Raw genomic sequence first — 19,974 nt, forward strand, 5'->3', positions numbered from 1 at the left:
GTTCAAGAGAAGGGCAGTCTAACTGGTCCTTCCCTAGGTCTTCCCTTGAGGGTCCCCCTGAACCCAAGAATTCAACTTGATCAAGTTCGAATTCCCTAGGCTCAGTTTCCCTCAATTCCTGTAGGTCAGCCTCCTCTGAGACTTGATCCACGACCTGGGGCAAGGGGGAAGGCGCAGCCTTAACCCTACTGCTCTTTTTCTTGGGAGGTGTCTGGTCCGTTGTTCCAGGATCCAGCACCTGTTCAGTGGGGCATTTCCTGACCTGTGACCTGGTCACAGCGAACACATGTGCTGGCAAACCTAACATTTCCATGTGAGTCCGGTGCTCCACTTCCGACCATTGTGATGACTCCAAATCATTGCCCAACAAACAATCCACTGGGAGGTCTGAACTAACTACAACCTTCTTTTGGCCAGTTACCCCTCCCCAGGAGAAAGCTACAATTGCCATACTGTGATTGGTAGTGACATTGCTTGCATTGGTCACCAGGAATTCTGTACCTGGCATGATCTGTCCAGGGTCCACAAAGTTAGGCGTCACCATGGTGACACTGGCACAAGTGTCCCTATAGGCCTGAGCCATTTTTCCATTTATGAAAGGCGTCTGTCTGTATTTGCCCAAAGTATTGGGACTTATGTCAGGGGACACGTCCACGTCCCCTGTACTGACAAGGACAGCCTGAGTGAGTGTGCCAACTAAGTTGTCACGCCCCTCAGAACCCAGGGTTAACCCTACTAAACCCTTGGGAGGCGCACTACCACTGCTGACTGTACTAGGGGGCACAGGTGCCTTAGGGGCTGCAGCGGCAGGAGTCTGCCCTCCTCCTTTCTTGGTGCACTCACTAAACCAGTGAGATTTACTTTTGCAGTACTGGCACCATCTTTTGGATTGGCCTTCTTTCTTCTTTTGGGGAGCCTGACCCCCACCCTCTTTGGGTTGTTGAGGACCTGTCGAAGACTTCTGGTCATTTTGTTCCCCCTTAGAATCTTTACCCTTCTGGTCTGCTTTCTTCTGACCACCTTGATTCAGGCCCTGGTTCTGTTTAACTCTCGTACGAACCCATCTGTCTGCCTTCTTTCCCAATTCTTGGGGCGAGGTCAGATCCGAGTCGACAAGATGCTGATGCAACAACTAGTTCTGAAAATTGTTTAAAATTTGTTCTCTCATCATCAAATTATACAATCCTTTGTAATCAGTAACCTTACTGCCCAGCAACCAGCCCTCAAAAGCCTTAATGGCACAATCGACAAAGTCAGACCAGTCTTGAGACTGCGTTTTCTGGGTATCCCTGAACAGCACCCTGTACTGCTCAGTGGTTAGGCCAAACCCTTCAACGAGTGTATTTTTCAAGACTTGGTAATTGTTACCATCCTCTACCCTTGTGGTGAGGAGCTTGTCTCTACCTTTACCTTCAAAGGAGAGCCACAAGATAGCTGCCCACTGACTCTGGGGAACACCTTGCACAGTGCAGGCCCTCTCCAAAGCAGTAATCCATTTGTGGATGTCGTCCCCTTGTTTAAAGGGGGGCACTATCTTACCAAGGTGTTTCGTATCAAAACTCCTTTCCCTATTGCTAGATACATTGCTGCCACCAGTGGGGACTACCCCACTTAACTGTTGCTCTCTAGCAAAGGCAAGCCTTTCTTTGGCCAGGGCAAGTTCTTCCCTTTCAATCCTCAGATTAGCTGCCCTTTCCTTAGCTTCGTACACTCTCCTCTGAGGGGACGTCATCCCTCTTTGAGAAGAGTTGTGAGAGCCATTGGTTTGAAGGGATCTGCCAGAGTCTCTTGACAGAGATCGGGCTCGTCCATTCCCAATGTTAAGATGACCTGACAGTAGCCCTGGGGGTTCCCCAGTACCACTATCATGTTTGCTTAAGTTGGACCGGGTTAGTCTACTGACTTCTACCTGTCCCTTGTCTGCCTCATTCTCAGAGAGATCCTCATCCTCATCCTCCTCCACATTCTCATTCTCGGCTGAGAGGAGGATTAGGTCAGGGTCACCTCTGGTTCCCTCGAGGGGAGGCATGTCTCCTTCTGGATTAGAATGGCTAAGAAGCTTCTCAGCCTTTCTGGCATCATAAGTCTCGAGGAGACCAATCAGAAAGGAGGTGGTGGGGTTAGCCCCTTGCTTAATCTTCCTAGAGTTACATACCTGTCGTAACTCGCGGAAGCTAAGCACAGTATATCTTGAAGGGATGACCTGTGGAGGGTCAACTGACACAAGGGGAGACTCAGAGTTTCCTCCTTTGTCCGACATACTGTTTCTAGTGTGGTGTAAGTGATGCACCTACCTACACTATGTGTTTACCTACTGATCCCTTGCTAAGAGTTGCAGCCAAGGTGTGCTAAGCCTTGAGGAGCTACAACAGCTGGTTCAGTAGAACTCAGAGTATTCTAAGCTTTAGTTATATGTACTAACAGTACTTATGCGATCTTTCAACAAGATATTCTTAGGATACGTGTGGTAAAACAACAGCAAGCTCAAATCCCAACCGCTGCTCACCAATGTGAGAAGTTGGCCCGATATGCAGCGTTCGCTATTCTAGCGACCGCTATGTATCGTTCCAAACGACCCTTATGGTGATTGGTTGTAAGTCAACCTATAGACCAGCTATCCTAGTAGCGTGGATACGAGCAGTCTAAGGCTAAAGACTCGAGAGGGCGCGTTAAGCCAGCTGTTTACCACACATGTACCCCTTGAACACCAAGTGAAAGGACACCACACAAGTGTTATGAAAAATAAACAGGATATTTATTAAGATTCACAACAGCCCTGGACTCTTTATGAGGACAGGGTACTAAGCACAAACCAAATCTCTTAGGAAAATACTTCAAGTGCACAATTAAAACAAGTGTCCGAGGACACGGAAAGTTTAGAGGTCTCGGGCGGACCCGATAAGGCAAGTCGGAAGCGAGGGACTCGGGACCCTAGAGTAAAGAGGCTATGCAGGCACCGAAATGCCGAGTTACCTAGCCACGAGGGCTGCGGCTGCACAAGTCTTACAGGCGTCGGGGTCTTCGCTGACGAGCCAGGAGCCGGAAGAAAAGGAGTTGCTGGCCGGCGACCAGTGATGAATAGTTCGTAAAGATCCAAGCCTGGATCAGAGATCGTTGACACCTGAAAGCAGAGGGGACCAAGTTCGTACTACTAGCCAGTAGTCAGAGGGTACCAGGAGGGCACCGGTTGGCCGTCACCTCGACCAGGTGAGTGGGCGACGCTAGGCTCTGCAGTCTCACGGACCAGGAGGCGTTGTCGGCGACCAGGATGGAGGTGCGAGCTGTCCCACGAAGGATGATGCTGTCGGCGTCGCTGGGCCCAGGATTGGGGCAACAAGCCTTGGCAAATCTCAGGGCCACGTGGTGGGCCTAAGATGGCGTCTTGAATGGACCAGGAGGGTCCGGGATGCTTCTCGCAAAGATGGAAGCAAGGGCCAGTCTGGAGCAACCAGACCAGCAGTGTTGATTGTCGGATGTCATCACAGAAGGGCACAAGCCAGCGGCTAGTGACCAGACAACGTGCTGAGCAGCGAGCAGAAGGGCCCCACGCAGATCGTGGAGATGCTGGGAGACTGCACTTCGGTGCTGGAGCGGCTCAGGGTCGGGGCTTCTCGGACCCCAGAGCACTCACCAGAGAATTACTTCGATGGTCGTGCTGGTTAAGAAAGCGTGCAGGTTTTGATGATGGCCGGTCCCTCGAGGTCTCGTCGCACCCACAGATCACAGCTGAGCTGATGACGTGGGTAGAGGTCAGAGGTGCCAGGGAAGCCGGTTCTCGTCGAGCTGGGCCGTCGGATCCTTGAGGAAGGACTTGCAGCAAACCGTAGAGTTCTTAGATGGTGCCCGCTGATGCAGGGTGACTACTCCTTAGTCACAAGGGAGAAATCTTGAGAAGAGTCTCGAATGTCCTTTCGTAGAAAGTAGTTCTTGATTCAAAGATGATCTAATTTGGAAGGGTCCCCGCTCCGGCCTTTATCCTAAAGAAAGGGGTGGGTACATGACTAGGTCCTGCCCTAAGGGTGGGACCAGGAAGGGGGGTAGTTACACCCCTCTCCCCTGCCGGACTTTCCCCAGGCCAGGGCTGGCGCCCCTGGAACTGGTTCTGACCGGCAGATGCGTAGTGAGCACCGGGGTGCCACTCCGCAGTCACCTTCTCGCAAAAGCCCTACCTACCCAGAATACACAAACCCTGTCTGGGACGGTTCGAACACCGCCCTCGACAGGAAACCCTTTGTCCAAGCGCTCCTCGCTGGAAGGACTCCCAGCAGCAGGAGGTCAGACTCGTGTCTGTGGTGGCAGCATCCATTTTGTGGAACTGAGGCTTTAGTTAACTTTAACCGGGGTTCACAGTTACGTACATGTCGTGTCCCTCTAGAAGGGCGGAATGCTAACCTCGTCGCCAGAATGGGTGAGAGGGCAGCATCCCGATTCGTATGACACCTTACTCAACATGTCTTGATAACGCGACACCGAAGTTACCGATGTGGTGCGCGTTATCATGGAACAGCCATTGGGTCTTTGCTCCGCAAGCTGCAACCGGCTCGGCTCGGGCCAGAGCACAGTTCACACGAGCCCACGCACTCTGCCTTCAGGATTGTCAAGGCCTGCCATAGGAGTGACTGATAGGAACTCGGGTGTCCATTGTATGGTTAGATATAGAGCTACTATACCTATAGCAAAGGGTGATTACACGACTCCGCCCCAGCTGTCATGCAGCCAGTTGTGTCAAATTTGGGAGGCCAGCCAGGGGTGGCATAATACATGCTGCAGCCCCTGGCGGCCCTGGGTACACCTATGCCCTGAGTTACAGGGTCTGATAAGGTGGCCCAGTACCAATTGGTAAATGCACCTAGGGTACATATCGTAATTTAGAAAGAGAACAGCCAGGCTGTGGGTCTGATTAGCAGGCCCACAGCCAGAGAAAGTCATAAACCAGTGAAACAAAAGCAAAAAATCTGGGTGATCATAGGATTGCAGACCCTACTCTCCTACACTGGCTTCCAGGTTTTTGGTGGCCTTCTTTATGTACTCACCTATGTGTGAACGTAGGCCTAGCACAAAATCCACAAAGTCCTGCTTGGGAGGTTTGAGAGACTACTCCCATCCCTCCTTCAATAGAGAAGCTGGACCCCTAAAAGGATTTCCAATTAGATGTTCAAATGGGCTGTAGCCCACCCCATTCGGTGGAAACTCTCTGTAGGTAAAAAGAAGGCAAGGTAATAGGATATTCCATCTCCTCCTGAGCTTGTCATATAGTCCCATTATCCTACCTCTAAGGGTTTTGTTGAACCTTTTAACTAACCCGTCATTCTGTGATGGCAAGGTTTTGTACATTTATTATTCACCCCACATTCCTTTCGCAAGGCCTTCAGGTAGACAGACATGACGTTTGCACCTCTGTCTGACACCAACTCCTCAGTAAGGCCCACTCTGGAAAAAATTCCTTAGAGGGCCTTGGCCACTGCAGGAGCTGTGGTGGTCCTAATGGGAATAGCTTTTGGCTTTCTGGTCACATGGCCCACCAGGATATAAGTGTTCCCGGAGGCTGTAGGAGGGTCCAAGGGACAAACAAAGTCAATCCATACCCTTTCAAAGGGTACCCCAACCCCTGGCTTGGCAAGTGACACAGGAGCAACAAAACTCCATGGTATATTCAGATATATGGGTCTAGTGAAAGTGTGAGCCAAGACTCTCCCAAGTCTTGCTTTGCCCAAGATGCACAGCAAGGGGAATGTCATGTGCTAGGGTCAAGAGGAACTCTCTAAACGTCTGCCAGATTCGTGGCCTGTGTGCTAGTCATCACAAATACATTCTCAGAAATTGCAAGTATGGCTGCATGAGTCATTGACTCCACCGCAGCTCATACTGACTGTGAGAAGGTGACCTGGTCCATACTGTCCACTCTTTAAAATGGGCACCTTGCACCAGTCCAAACAATCCTTATGGTGATTTAGGATGTCGAAGATAACCTTAGAAAGCTTTAATGAAACCCAGTGGTAGTTAGGAGGTTTGAGAGCCACCCTACCCGGGGATACCGTGGTACCAGAGTTACCTACCTATCTCAGGTGCAAAGGTCTGAAGTTGGGTCGGAAACTGCAGACGATCTCAATGGAGGACTCTGAAGAAGAGCCACTGCTGGGAAGAAGAAAAGTGTCCGCTGGAATCCAAAGGTTGATTCTTGATGAAGAGTACCTGAAAGCAAAGGGGACAGAGTATGGTTTACTCAGGAGTGACCAGGATCACAGTAGACGAATGCCCACCAATGTCGGGTGCTTCAGGTGCGCTGGTAGGGTTCTTGACTCTGCAGCCACAGGGACCAGTAGATGTCAAGGACAACCAGGAGCTAGATGCAAGCTGTCTCATAAAAAATGTCAAGTGCTGAGGGGGTGGGTGTCCGGCGGGAGCACCAATAAGCCTTGGAAGCAGCAACACACACAGAAGGGGAGTGAAGGGGATGAAGGTTACAGTTCGGACCAGCAAGGTCCAGGAAACTCACCAAACACAGGTGAGTCAGGGCAGGCCTGGAGCAAACAATGGAGCCCAAGATAAGCGTGTTGACCTCCAAGAGGACTCATAGGCCGGAGGCACAGGAGTCGTGAAGGGACCTTGAGCCATTTCACAAAGCATCAGCCCACAGAGTACTCAGTGCGAGGAGGCCAGAGTTCTTTGTAAGAAATGGTGCTAGAGTTAGGGGCTACTCGGAGCCCAGTGCACTTGTTTGGGAAGTGCCAAAAAGCATATGCACTTGCAAAAGTACGTGGAGCACAGGGGTATTGCAGCCCCCAGAATGGATTCTGACCTCAAACTTGGTAAGAGGGCAGCTCGGACCTCGAGGAATGTAGAATCCCACCTCCTGAGTACCTGGAGCCTTCGGAGTCTGTAGGAGCTTGGGAGCTGCAGACCGGTCAATTGTGATGTGGTGCCTGCGGTTGCAGGGGAGGATTCCTTCACTCCAAAAGAGATTTCTTCAGTTATCCTTGATGCTCCACAGGTCCTGCATGGTGCCTGTATGGTGCACAGGCACAGACAATGCTTCAGACTGAGAGGGAGATGAAGTCGGGCCCAAACAAAGTCCACAGTGTCCAGACGGTTGCAGTTCAGTGGTTTCTTGTTCAGAATCTTGTCCACGTCGAATAACGTGTGTATTTTGTACAGCGCATGTTCCCCTTTTGTACCTACGGGAGAGGGTTGGACAAATGTAGGGGACACTCCCAGGGGAGGGTCTGGAGAGTGAGGAGGTTACTCCCACGTCCTTTGTTTAGTTTCATGCCAGAGCAGGAGCCAAGGTCTCCCCGGACTGGTTTGAACTGGACCATGCACAGGGACACCAAATGGGCCCCTCATGCAGACTTGCGGTCAGTGGCAAGCGTACCCACCCAGGCCAAATACAAGCCTGGGAGGTTCTCACATCTCCCTGTGACAGGATGAGTATTGTTCTGCCTTCCCCTGCTCGAGTTTGGCTCAGCAGCAGGAGGGCAGAAATGTGTCCCTGGTCGGCAGCATCCATTTTGGGCTGCCCGGTACTAGAAGGCTAGTACCGGGAACACCATGGACCTCACAAAGCTCGTTTCTGAGGGGTGGAATCATACCTCCCACACCGATTACCACAATGTTTTATACCAAACAAATAGGGTTACTTTTAGCCATTTTAAGAGTTGGTCATCACGCGGTCGCATAATACTACTCTATATGTCGAAAATGGCTGTAGCATTTACAACACGGGAGAATGGGCTCAGTAGGTAGCAGGGGTGTCCTGCTCATGCAGTAGCACCCTCTCGCTTAGAACTAAGCACTCTGCCTTCAGGTTTGTCAAGGCCCGCTATGGAGGTGACTTATAGGTTTTAAGTGTAGTGACCCTTAGATATAGTAAACCTATATCTTAGTAAGTGGTGTATGCGCCAGCGTACACAGGCTGCAGTGACAGGCATGTAGGTTCCATTTTTCATGGCCTCTCATGAGTGACATAATACATGCTTCAGCTTCATGGGAGGCCTCTGGGGTACCTATGCTCTGGGTACATGGGTACCATATCATAGGGACTGACAGGGTACCCCAGTATCCAATCTGGAGTGTAGCTAAGTACATGACATAACCGTTTATGGAGAAAACAGATAGACTGGGGCCCTGATTAGCAGGATCCCAGTCAGAGTAGTCAAAAACAGTATCACATTAAGCAAAAAGTGGGGGTGACCATAAGAAGCAGATCCTACTTTCCTACACTGATGTTTCTAAAAATTGCCCAAAAGACACTCTACAGGTCTGTTAGAGGATACCATAACCTTTTTAGGGCAGTAACTTCTTCCCCACCTCCAGCTGAGATTCATATTTAAAAATATATATATATTGTTGTTAGTAAAAACAGAAGAAATTAATAGGTAGGAATCACATAATTCATCGCAATACTTAATCCATTCATATAAAAAACTAAAAAATAGATTTGATCAAATATAAATATGTATATCAAATATAAATTTAGATATGGGCTTAACCTTTCTTCCCTCTCCAAATTTGAGAAAATGTAACTATAGGCCCTGCTCTTTTAGGCGTATAATTTTTCTTTTACTTCAATTCAGGACATCTTAAATCACCATTGACAAAAGGTTGGTGGCTCTGGGACTTTGAATTTTTGGAAAATTAATGACTTGGCAACTACAGATGCTATAAATATAAACTGTTGCTGTCTAAAAGCTAAGTTCAGTGTATCAACCATTCCAAAAAGGACACTTTTGGGTTTGGGGGTTAAAACAATTAGAAGCTTTTCGCTAAGCCAATGAAAGATTTGCTCCCAGAATTCAGTTAGAGTCGAGCAAGAAAAGCAGATATGGAGCCAGTCCCCATTAGAACAACTACATCTAAAACATGACCCCGAAATAGAAGAGTACATTTTATGAAGCTGGAGCATAATAAAGTTGCCACTTACTTAAAAATGCATGCGTCTAAAATTGGCTCCCTTATAGCTTTATGTTCCCAAACATTATACAATCTCCAGGATTGCAAGTCTAGCCTGCAACCTGTAGCATTTGCCATTTTTTTAGTGATTGCGGCACAACTTTTGTACGTAACTGTTCTTGTAAGATCTGGTACCAATGCCCTACCCCTCTAGTCTCCTTCACATAGTAGCCAAGACTTATCAGATTTGCTAAAGCATCTTTGGGGAATTGGGCCTGCCTTCTAAAGTTGCAAATTTGGTAAAAAGAAAAAAGTAATGTGGATGAAAGTCCAGGCTTAGATTTTAGCTGATCCCAAGATTTCATTACCCCTTCAACAAGGAAATCACTAAAATAATGTAGCCCTGCTATCTCCCAAGTTGTTGTACTTTTGTTGCTTATGTGGAGACTTATCTCACTACTATGTGCCATCAGAATTTCGAGATGAAAGGAGCTAAACTGGTACAATACCTTCAATTGGTAGAATCTAACCGAAATAACATTGAGACATCTTATATCTGCTGCGCTTGGGATTTCTGGGACTCTTAATAAATAGGACAAGCTAAATGCCATTTTATAGCAGCATTTATTTAAGATAAAAGTTGTCTCCAGAATCGCATATTGACATTGATCTTGTGCACCAATCACAAAAATGCTGCCTGGTAATATTTTTTTTTATGGGGGAGTGAAAAGATAGTTGTAGAGTCTCTAGTTTTGTGTGAGGATTCTTGCCTGACCAGACACATTTTCGCAGCATTTGATATACCTAAAAAAGATTATTGTGGGACTTTATGTTAATGTTATGTTATGTTAATAAAATATTTCTAGAGCGCACTATCACCGATTGGTTGCTTGGCGCTATGATCAGCAATAACATGAACATCGAAGGAAGAGGATTATGGGAATGCTTGTCTGAATAGCCAGGTCTTCAAGGCTTTCCGGAAGGAGAGGAGATCTTGACAATTCCGGATCTCCAACGGAAGAGAGTTCCACAAGCGGGGGGCAAGGGTGGCAAACCTGCGGCCTCCTGCACGCTTTAAGTTGAAAGAAGGCGACTGCAGGAGGTTCTGGTGGAGTGAGCGAAGGTTGCGGGACGGGGTGTATTTGGAAATCAGGTTGTTGATGAATAATGGGCTTTTGTAGTGTAAGGACTTGAAGATTATGCAGCCAGTTTTGAAGGCACATCGCTGGGCCACAGGGAGCCAGTGGAGTTTCCTAAGGAGGGGGGTGGCTGCCTGGCGCCTCGGTTGGTTCAGAATTAACCTTGCGGCATGATTCTGTGCCATCTGGAGTCGCTTCATTAGGTAGTTGGGAAGACCTAGGTAGATGGCGTTGGCGTAGTCCAGATGGGACAATACAGTAGCGATCACCACCTGGGTGAGTGCCTCGGGTGTGAGCAGTCGGCGTACCTTCCGGATTTTCTTCAGTTGGAAGAAACACTTGGAGACCACTTGACCAACTTGGGTTTTGAGAGATAAGTCACGGTCCACAGTGACTCCTAGTGTTTTGGCTGACGCGGAAGGTGTTGGGGCTTGGCCTAGTTCGGGAGGCCAGTAATGCGGGCCCCAGAACTTGCTGCTTTCACCGGTCAGGACTAGTTCCGTTTTCCCCGGATTTAATTTAAGCTGGTTCTGGTCCATTCAGGTTTTGATGAAACTCATTGTGGACTGGAAGTGCCATATGGAGTCTTCAGTATTGTCGATGGTGAACAGCAGCTGTAAATCGTCTGCATAGTTGAAGACTCTCACCTGATTGTCTCTCAAGGTCTGGATCAGAGGGAGTATGTACAGGTTAAATAGGTGAGGAGACAGGGAGGAGCCCTGTGGCACTCCACAGGTGATGGCCTGTTTTGTGCCCATTAAGTCACCAAGGCGCAGAGTTTGGTTGCGGCCAGTCAAGAAGGATCTCAGCCAGCCGGCTGCAAGATCCCTGACGCCGGCTTGTTCGACACGGTCGACCAAGATGTTGTGGTCGACCGTGTCAAAAGCGGCCGAGAGGTCTAGGAGCACCAGGGCTTGTGGAGAGCGTCTGTCCGCACAGTCGCGCAGGGTGTCCAGAACTGTCGTGACTACTGCTTCGGTAGAGTGAGTAGGCCGAAAGCCTGCCTGATGGGGGTCGAAGCAGGAGGATTCCTCGAGGAAATTAGATAAACATTTGGCCACATGTGCCTCAAGGACTTTTGCCAGGTAGGGCAACAGTGAGATCGGGCGAAAGTTGGCCTTGCAGGCTGGGTCAGCCCCCGTTTTTTTTAGAAGTGGGATGACTATGGCTTCTTTGAAAGCTGTAGGGACTAGACCAAGAGTCAAGGGTTTGTTCAAAATTGTAAGGGCAGGAGCTGGGTGGGTCAGGAAACACTCTTTTAAGATGTGGGGCGGGCAGCTATCAGAATGGGCGCCGGATTTTACTCTAGATGGGAGTTCTCGAAATTGGTCCTGGGTGATGGGTGGGAAACTGCTCAGGATACAATGGTTAGGCTTAATTGACATGCCAGAAGTAAGTGGGCACACTGGTTGGGGAATGCTGGCTTTGATGTCATGTATTTTGTAGTACTTTAAGTAGTACATTTGAAAAAATTAAAAGAAATAGTGGGGGAATCATCATTTTCATCTCAGCATCTCTCCTTATTATGGATATTGGTAGGGCCTGCCACTACTTTAGGAGGTTCCTAGCTTTAAAAAGTGTTTGTTAGTAGTAGAATTGATATAGCTGCTAATAGTCATATGACACATATATTCCAAAGTATCTAATTGAGCCAGTCTTACAAACCTGGTAGGATTTGGTCTGAAAAAACAAAAAGTAAAACCTCAGACTTTGAATGATTAATCCTATATCGCCCCAAGTCCAAAAACAGTTATATTTTCTTGAAAGTTTTCGAGATATTTTGCTTATTTGCTGCCAAGTACAAAATGATATTGTACGCGAACAGTTTGAGTTTAGGAGCTACTAATAGGGTGCCGTAATTTGTGAATCTTGCTGTGATAGGGATGCTAATTGTTCTATATATAATGCAAAAAACACTGGTGACATTGGGCACCCTTGCCTAGTCCCTTATCTAATTTGTAGTGGCTCAGCAGTGTGAGAATTAATTATAATCTTAGCCTCCACTTTGCTATATAAGTTCTGCAAAACATTTACAAATTGCAAAGGAAAATTTAATTTTCCACTGAACAACAAATTGGAGGCTTTTTCAGCATCAATCATGATGATTGCGCCTTCTGTCTTTTTATTAGTGTAGTAGTCAATTGCCTGTATTACAAAGTTGGTGTTGGTTGCCATATTTCTACTTGGCAAAAAAAATAACTGATCTCTGTGTACCACTTCTTGCATGGAAATAGATATTCTAGCTGCCATAATTTCTGTGAAGATCTTATAAACACAATTGAGCAAACTAAATGGAGGATATTTGGTGGTTTGCCTTTTTTGATAAAGCTTATTATAACTGCTTCAAAAAAAGTCGAGGCACTTGGCATCCTTCTAGAATAGCATTAAATAGTTGTATTAAAATGTTCTCTAAATGAGGCATAAATACCTTGTACAATTCAGCTGGGAATCCATCACAGCCACATGCTTTCCCATTAAGAGAACATTTTATGGCCCCTTTGATTTCATCAATTGTGATAGGTGCGACTAAGTGAGCTTGCTGGGCCCTATTGAGTTTTGGTATATCTATAACCCTAAGAAAATCTTCTATAGAGACCGTAGATGGTAGTGATGAGCACGAACATAGTGTCTTATAGTGGGAGACGAAGTGGATCAGCAACTGCGCAGACGACCTCGCCCCACTGAGGACCCCGCCCAGCAGACCCAGCAGCAAGAAAGCATCCTGGTTCACCGACAAACTCAAGAGCTCCAAGAAGAACTGCCGAGCTCTCGAGAAAGCATGGAGAAGAGACCCAACACCGGACAACATGACCACCCTCAAGCTCGCCACTCGAAAACACCATCAACTGATTTGCGCCACCAAGAAAACAGCATTCAAGGAAAGACTGGACAACAACGCACACAACAGCAAGGAACTCTTCAACATCGTGAAAGAGCTCTCCAACCCCAACGCCGGAATCAACAACATCACCCCATCACAAGACCTCTGCAACTCCCTTGCCTCCTACTTCCACAACAAGATCGCTGACATACACAACAGCTTCAGCACACAACCAACGCTCCCCACGACCGCACCAACGCCCCCCACCACCACCCTCAGCGCCTGGACCCCAATCAACACCGAAGACACCATCCGCACGATAAACTCCATCCACTTCGGATCTCCAACCGACCACTGCCCTCACCACGTCTTCAACAAAGCCGACGCCGCCATCGCACCCCAGCTACGGGACATCATCAACGCCTCCTTCGGCACCGCAACCTTCCCTGAGAGCTGGAAGCACGCCAAACTCAGCGCTCTACTAAAGAAACCAACAGCAGACCCCACCGAACTCAAGAACTACCGCCCAATCTCGCTCCTCCCGTTTCCAGCTAAAGTCATCGAGAAGACAGTCAACAAGCAGCTGGCCGCCTTCCTCGAGACAAATGGATCCCTCGACCCCTCACAGTCGGGCTTCAGGGCCAACCACAGCACCGAGACCGCCCTCATCGAGGCCACCGATGACATCTGTGCCCTGCTTGACAACGGAGAAACAGCGGCCCTCATCCTCCAAGACCTCTCCGCGGCATTCGACACTGTCTGCCACCGCACCCTAGTGCAACGCCTCAGGAACGTCGGAATCCAGGAGAAGGCACTGGAATGGATCATCTCCTTCCTCGCTGGAAGAACACAGAGAGTCCGCCTACCCCCGTTCAGGTCAGAGGCCACCAAAGTCATCTACGGCGTTCCTAAAGGCTCCTCGCTCAGCCCCACCCTCTTCAATGCCTACATGAGCCCCCTTGCGGCCATCGCACGCCAACACAACCTCAACATCATCTCCTACGCCGACGACACACAGCTGATTCTCTCTCTGACCAACGACCCGCCACCGCCAGAGCCGACCTACACGAAGGGATGAAACACGTAGCCAAATGGATGATGACCAGCCGCCTGAAACTGAACTCAGACAAGACGGAAGTTCTCATCCTGGGCTCCTCGCCCTCCGCCTGGGACGACTCCTGGTGGCCACCCGCCCTGGGCTCCGCACCCAAACCAACAGACCACGCACGCAACCTGGGCTTCATCCTGGACTCCTCCCTCTCCATGACCAGACAAGTCAATGCCGTCTCCTCGTCTTGTTTCAACATCCTGCGCATGCTACGTGAGATCTTCCGGTGGATCCCCACGGAGACCAGGAAGACAGTCACCCAGGCCCTCGTCACCAGCCGTCTAGACTACAGCAACGCCCTCTGCGCCAGAACCACCGCCAAGCTCCAGAAGAGACTCCAGCAAATCCAGAACGCCTCAGCAAGACTCATCCTCGACATCCCCAGACGAAGCCACATCTCCAGACACCTGAGAGACCTGCACTGGCTCCCGGTCAATAAGAGAATCACCTTCCGCCTCCTCACCCACGTACACAAAGCCCTGCACAACCAAGACCCGAGTTACCTCAACAGCCGCCTCAACTTCTACGCTCCCACACACCACCTTTGATCGACCAGCCACGCCCTCGCCGCCGTCCCCCGCATCCGAAGAGCCACTACAGGAGGAAGATCCTTCTCCCACCTGGCCGCCAAGACTTGGAACTCCCTCCCGACCCACCTCCGCCTGACCCAAGACCACCTCGCCTTCAGGAAGCAGCTCAAGACCTGGCTGTTCGAGCAGTAGCGGACCCCCCCCTCCCCAAGCGCCTTGAGACCCTCCGGGTGAGTAGTGCGCTTTATAAATGCTATGATTGATTGATTGATTGATTGGAGACATAGAGTGCATCAACATCAGCCCCTTGGTTAACTAACTGATGTCTATTATTATCTGATGGATTTAATAATAGCATTGTTACGTCTCTTTTTATTAGACCAGGCAGGAAATTTTCTGGCATGCTCATTTTCTTCATAAGGCTTATGAAAGCATGTATTCTGGTTGACAATGGTCTGAGAATCAAAATAATTTTTTAGATCCTGTCTGGCTTTATCTACTCTAGATTTCGATGCTTGAGAATCATCAATTATGTATCTCTGAACTGCTTGATCTAGATCGCGCTGTGGGTTCAAAACAGTATTCTTCTTTTTTTTATACGTTTGCCTTGTATGAAATTACCCCACCCCTAATGTAGGCCTTACAGGCTTCCCATATGGATAAATAGGAAGCGGATTCCTTATTTCTTTCTAGAAACGCCTTAATCTTGACTCCACACTTTGCAGGTTGAACTGTTACTGCTTTGTATTCCCTGGCTCATCCCTCTCTCTAACCTTCCTTTCCGTTCCTGTTTTCCATTTTTACTGATTTTTACAGATAAATACAGACAGAAAGAAAGTGTTTTCTTTTCTGTAATTATTTTTAAATGTGGATAAAAACGGAATTAGGTGCTTTTTGTGTGATTCTAAATACACTTTGCCATGAATACCAGGCCAATAACTGTGTGGACTGATAGGTCAGGGGGATAAAAAAGAAAGTTTTAGTAAAGAGGCTTAAACAGCAGTAGAAATGCACAAAGCTGATAATGTACTGTGCATATTTTCATATAGGTGCATTGATTTATCTTCTGCGGGTGTTTATATCACTGAAACCTGGTAAGTATTTAAGCATGACTGCATATTTATTGGTTAAATAAATGTCGAAATATACCAGTTTCAGCTTTATTTTATTCACAAAAACCATAATAATTATGGATAAATACAGATAAAGTTAACAAAAAATAATATGGATAAATACAGACGGAAATGTCAAAAAAATAAATACCATAAAACCTGGAGCTCTACTTATAATCTGTACTTGGTATGCCCTGCCACCCACTTCCCTCCACCTCTTGGTATATGCCAATATGTAGTGTTTGCCCCCAGCCTCCTTCATTGCTACCATGCAATCTGCAGTGTGCTCAATTCCAAAAGCTATCTCTATGGCCTGTTTGAGATCTGGGTTGGCGACTAAGCGCCTCTCCTGTATTTTAGTGTTGTTGGTGCATCTGACCAACTGATCTCTAATGACCCTTCAAAGCTGCAACATAAGTTTTAACTTTCTCATTCTTGCCCTGTTCCCTAGAAACAAACTTGTGTCTTTCTAACACAACATTAATAGTTTTACCAAAATGCTTTTCTAGTCTGTTAATTTTGACTGGTTACACATTGTCAACATCGTCGCTATCTTCATCTGCTTCTGCAGATGCCGAAATGTTATCATAGGTTTTGCGGCCTTCAATACCTAAGTTATGAAGTAGGGTATGTCGTTTACGCAGGGAGGAGAATCTCTTCCCACCAATTACGATTAGGAATGACTGCATCAGTCCAACCCATTGTTTCCATGACAAAAACGGATCCCCCACTTAATTGTGGAAAGGGGGTGGTTGAGACATATTTGTAGGGGCCATATTTATCTATGCCTTGCCAGAATGACATAAATGGAAGGACAATGTGGAAAAAAAACCAAAAAATAAAACACGACTACTGGGTTGACCACTGCAGAGGCTGGCTCCCACACTATGCAAGCACAGGCTGTTCCTGTCAGCATGAGGTGGAAGCGGTGCTGAGGGATGGACTCTGTGGTGAAAAACTCTTCTGTGCCTGTAAGCATGAGGCAGGCGGCTAAACAGCTGTGAAAACTGGAGTTGAAAAGCCAGGTAAAGTGCAATATCAGCTGTGCCTGTCAGCGAGTAGAAGGCGGAGACAGGCGTGTTGGTTGACGGTGATATAGCACTGTAATGGGGCCAAGAGACTAGGAAAACTAGCGTAAAATGCAGCATCAGCTGTGCCTGTCAGCGTGTAGTTGGCGGAAACAGGCATGTGGAGAATGCTTGACGATGAAAAGGCAGAAGGGTTAAGGTCACCCACCTCCTCACCCAGCAACGCCTACTGACGCGTGTGAGAATGTGAACAGTCTAGTTGTTGGGATGGGAGGAGTTATGGGGTTGGAGGAAGAGGAGGGGCCAGCGTAGGAACGAGTTAGTTAGAGTCGGGACAGGGAGCAGTAAGGAGCAGATGAATAAAGCTCTTGATAAAAGAAGTTAGTGTCTGTCATCATTTGATCCAGGACACTACAAGGCTTTCCCTGTACTGCCCTGCCTCAGGAAGCTGATGCTTTGGAAGACGGAAGCCAGCAGAGCAAAGGAAAAAGGAGCGCCGGAGCCTGCCGATCCTGTGAGGAGGCAAAGTTCCAGGGGGGGCCCGTTCCTATGTCAGCGACGGTAAGCTTCAACTCTGCTACGTACTGTGCTGCGGAGACCAGCCCCCTCACACTACGATGCTACCACAGAAATGGCACCACAAGGGGAGACAGGCTTCGACACCCCACAGCAGTTTGCCTCTGTTTCTCTCAGTGGATTCTCTCCAACAGGGGTGCGCTTTCCTTCTCAAACAGCGGCTACATACAAGGATAATCACACCCAACAGACAATGGCTCCTCAAGGGGAGACTGGCTTCCACACACCGCAGCAGTTTGCCTCAGTTTGCCTCAGTGAAAGCTCCCCAACGGTGGTGCGCTCTCTTTCTCAAACAGTGGCACAACGCAAGTATAATCACACCTCACAGACAACAGTCCAAAATCGAAACATTTTTGGGTACTTTACTACACTTTGAAAACATGAAATATGTCCCCACAACTGCAGCGGACCTACCATCCTCTCTGACCCTCTCTCACAGCAATAGGTACCGATGCACAACTTAAGAGTGCCAACTCGGTGATGAGTGCAGCAAGCACAAGGACTCTGAAATACAGACAGCAATCTGGATACAATGATCAGCACAAGTGGTAGCATCAACTTGTGGTAAGATAAGTATTCACTAATTTTAACGTATTAGGGTTGTATGTATCAGCTGTCACTGGATTTCGTTTTGCGGGTGATGCTGAACTGTCCCCAGATGGTTGTTCGTCGCCAGTGTTACAAAAAGGAGAACAAAGTGCTGTAAGGTGAAGAGTCTTCTTTATTCGTTCCTTTCACCATCATCCGTTCCAGTCAGCTGGAGTCAGCTGTGGATTGTTCATCACACTACAGACTGGCATATACCAAGAGGTGGAGGGAAGGGGTATGGCGGGGCATACTAAGTACAGATTATAACAGATTGTCCATGAGATTGTCTTAAAACTCCTCATGGCCATGTCAAGTGACAGAGCCAGTAGTACTACGTACCTTTTGCTCTTCTTCTGCATGGTCATCCTCCAAACCAAGGCCTTCCTCCTCCAGTGGCCTTCCATGACTCTGTAGTTCATCTTGGAGGAGTAACACCATAAGAAAAAAACAAGTGAGGTTACTACCTGTTTTACGTCTCCTAGCTGTGATCCTAAGGGCACAGTACCCAGAATCCTGAGTCTGACTAGAATCCCCAGTAGTGGAAATTGTGCCAGTGTATCGTAGTGAACCCTACTCCAGCAATCTAAACTTCCAAAGATTTTAGAGAAAGGGCTATGCTAGACCCTTGGCACATTACCTTTAATAATGTCTTAACTATCAAGTATGGTGAATTCACAAAAGGCAGTGGTGGTTTCTTATGGAAGCCTTATTAATGACGAAGTGGTAAATCAAATGTATTTATTTATTTATTTATTTCGCGATTTCTAAAGCGCCTGGTGACCCGTAGGCATCCCCGCGCTATTATGCAAGCCTTTATCCCACCACTGCCACGAATATTGGAGACCGGCTCAGTATATATTGTCCACCTATGATGAGGCAATGTGCACTGAGTCCAGGCAACCCTTAGTGATAGTGTTTAGGTCCCTGATACCCAAAACACTCAAGGGGTGGCTGTGGAAAGCAGCTAAGGCTTCTTCAGGAGGGTATAACGCAGGTGCATTTATCACTTAGTCAGCCAGTAAGCCTTCACACAAGAAAGAACCATGCCAGGTGTGAATAAAATTACTTTGTATTTATTAGCACTTACTAGACACTAACCTGGTATATTTCCTCTATAGAGATATCAAATAGACACAAGAAATACTTAGAAGCAGGTAAGTAGCGTAGGAAAATACACGCGCCCGAATGGGGTGCCAGACCATTTCAATAAAATAGTGGCATGTAAAATGGTTACCAAAGTGGACTAATACCAGAGAAAGAGGACCCCAGGGGAAGTACAGATTCACCTAAGGTGAGTAGGCTGGGACCCCAAGGCGCCCAGGTGCAGAGTGATTACACAGGGTCAGACATCCATGGAAAACACAGGTTAAGTTACGGTTGGAGTTTTGCGGTTCTAGGACCCTTCCCAAAGGACCCCAAAGGAACCACTTGAATCAAGGAAGACTGAAGAGTCACCCCACCTGTGAATACCCATAAAAACAAGATACTTATACCAGGGAGCCCCTGTTTAGAGGGGCAAAGTGGTGTCGGAACCGCTCGTTGAAGCCAATGGAGGATCGTGGAAGATCAGCCACTAAGTCTTGTGGACCAGGGAGGAGGAACCAGGACATGTAATCCAGATGAAAATAACCTGAAAGTAGAGGTAGCAGAGTCCGAACCATCTGAACATGATCAGGAGGCACAGTAGCACAATACAACCACTTGGCAGAGGTTCTTGCTAAGGCATGTTTCAGTTGAAGTAGCAGCAATGGAGACCAGGCAATGTTGCAGGAACACATCAGCCATCCACAAGCTGTCCTACACCAGTTGATGTGTGCAGTAAGGATAACCAATAAGCCTTAGCAAATGCAAATAACGGTTTGCGTGAGAAGATGCTTTGTTGCAGACCAGCAAGGTCTGTAGTACTAACCTAGCAAGGGTAATGCATAGCCATCGCTCAGCATGTAGGAGGCCTAGCAGGAATTGATAAAACTACCTTGAGGACCTGCTGGCAGCAGGCACAGGGAGTTGCAGGAAAGCCTCAGCAGTACAGAGGAGATTAAGTTCAATAAACCAGAATATGCAGACAATATGTTGTACTTGGAGATGAGCAATTCTGGAGGCTCGAGCTTCTTGGAATTTGAAGATCTTTTGTAAAGAGAGCAATAAACCTTGGCAACGGCAAACTGAAGCTGTGCACAGTG

General features: G+C 47.9%; 1 protein-coding gene across 1 annotated transcript in view; it reads left to right on the top strand.

Moving 5' to 3' along the window:
* Positions 1-19,974, top strand: part of LOC147725117 (GTPase IMAP family member 7-like) — a 140,743-nt gene that overhangs the window by 61,290 nt on the left and 59,479 nt on the right. Inside the window, exons 4-5 of the mRNA XM_086967111.1 lie at positions 5,471-5,478; positions 10,269-10,286. Coding sequence (XP_086823237.1) covers positions 5,471-5,478; positions 10,269-10,286 — 26 coding nt within the window. The remainder of the gene's footprint in view (positions 1-5,470; positions 5,479-10,268; positions 10,287-19,974) is intronic.

This window comes from Lissotriton vulgaris, chromosome 4_1, assembly GCF_964263255.1.
Source record: "Lissotriton vulgaris chromosome 4_1, aLisVul1.2, whole genome shotgun sequence".
NCBI lineage: Eukaryota > Metazoa > Chordata > Amphibia > Caudata > Salamandridae > Lissotriton > Lissotriton vulgaris.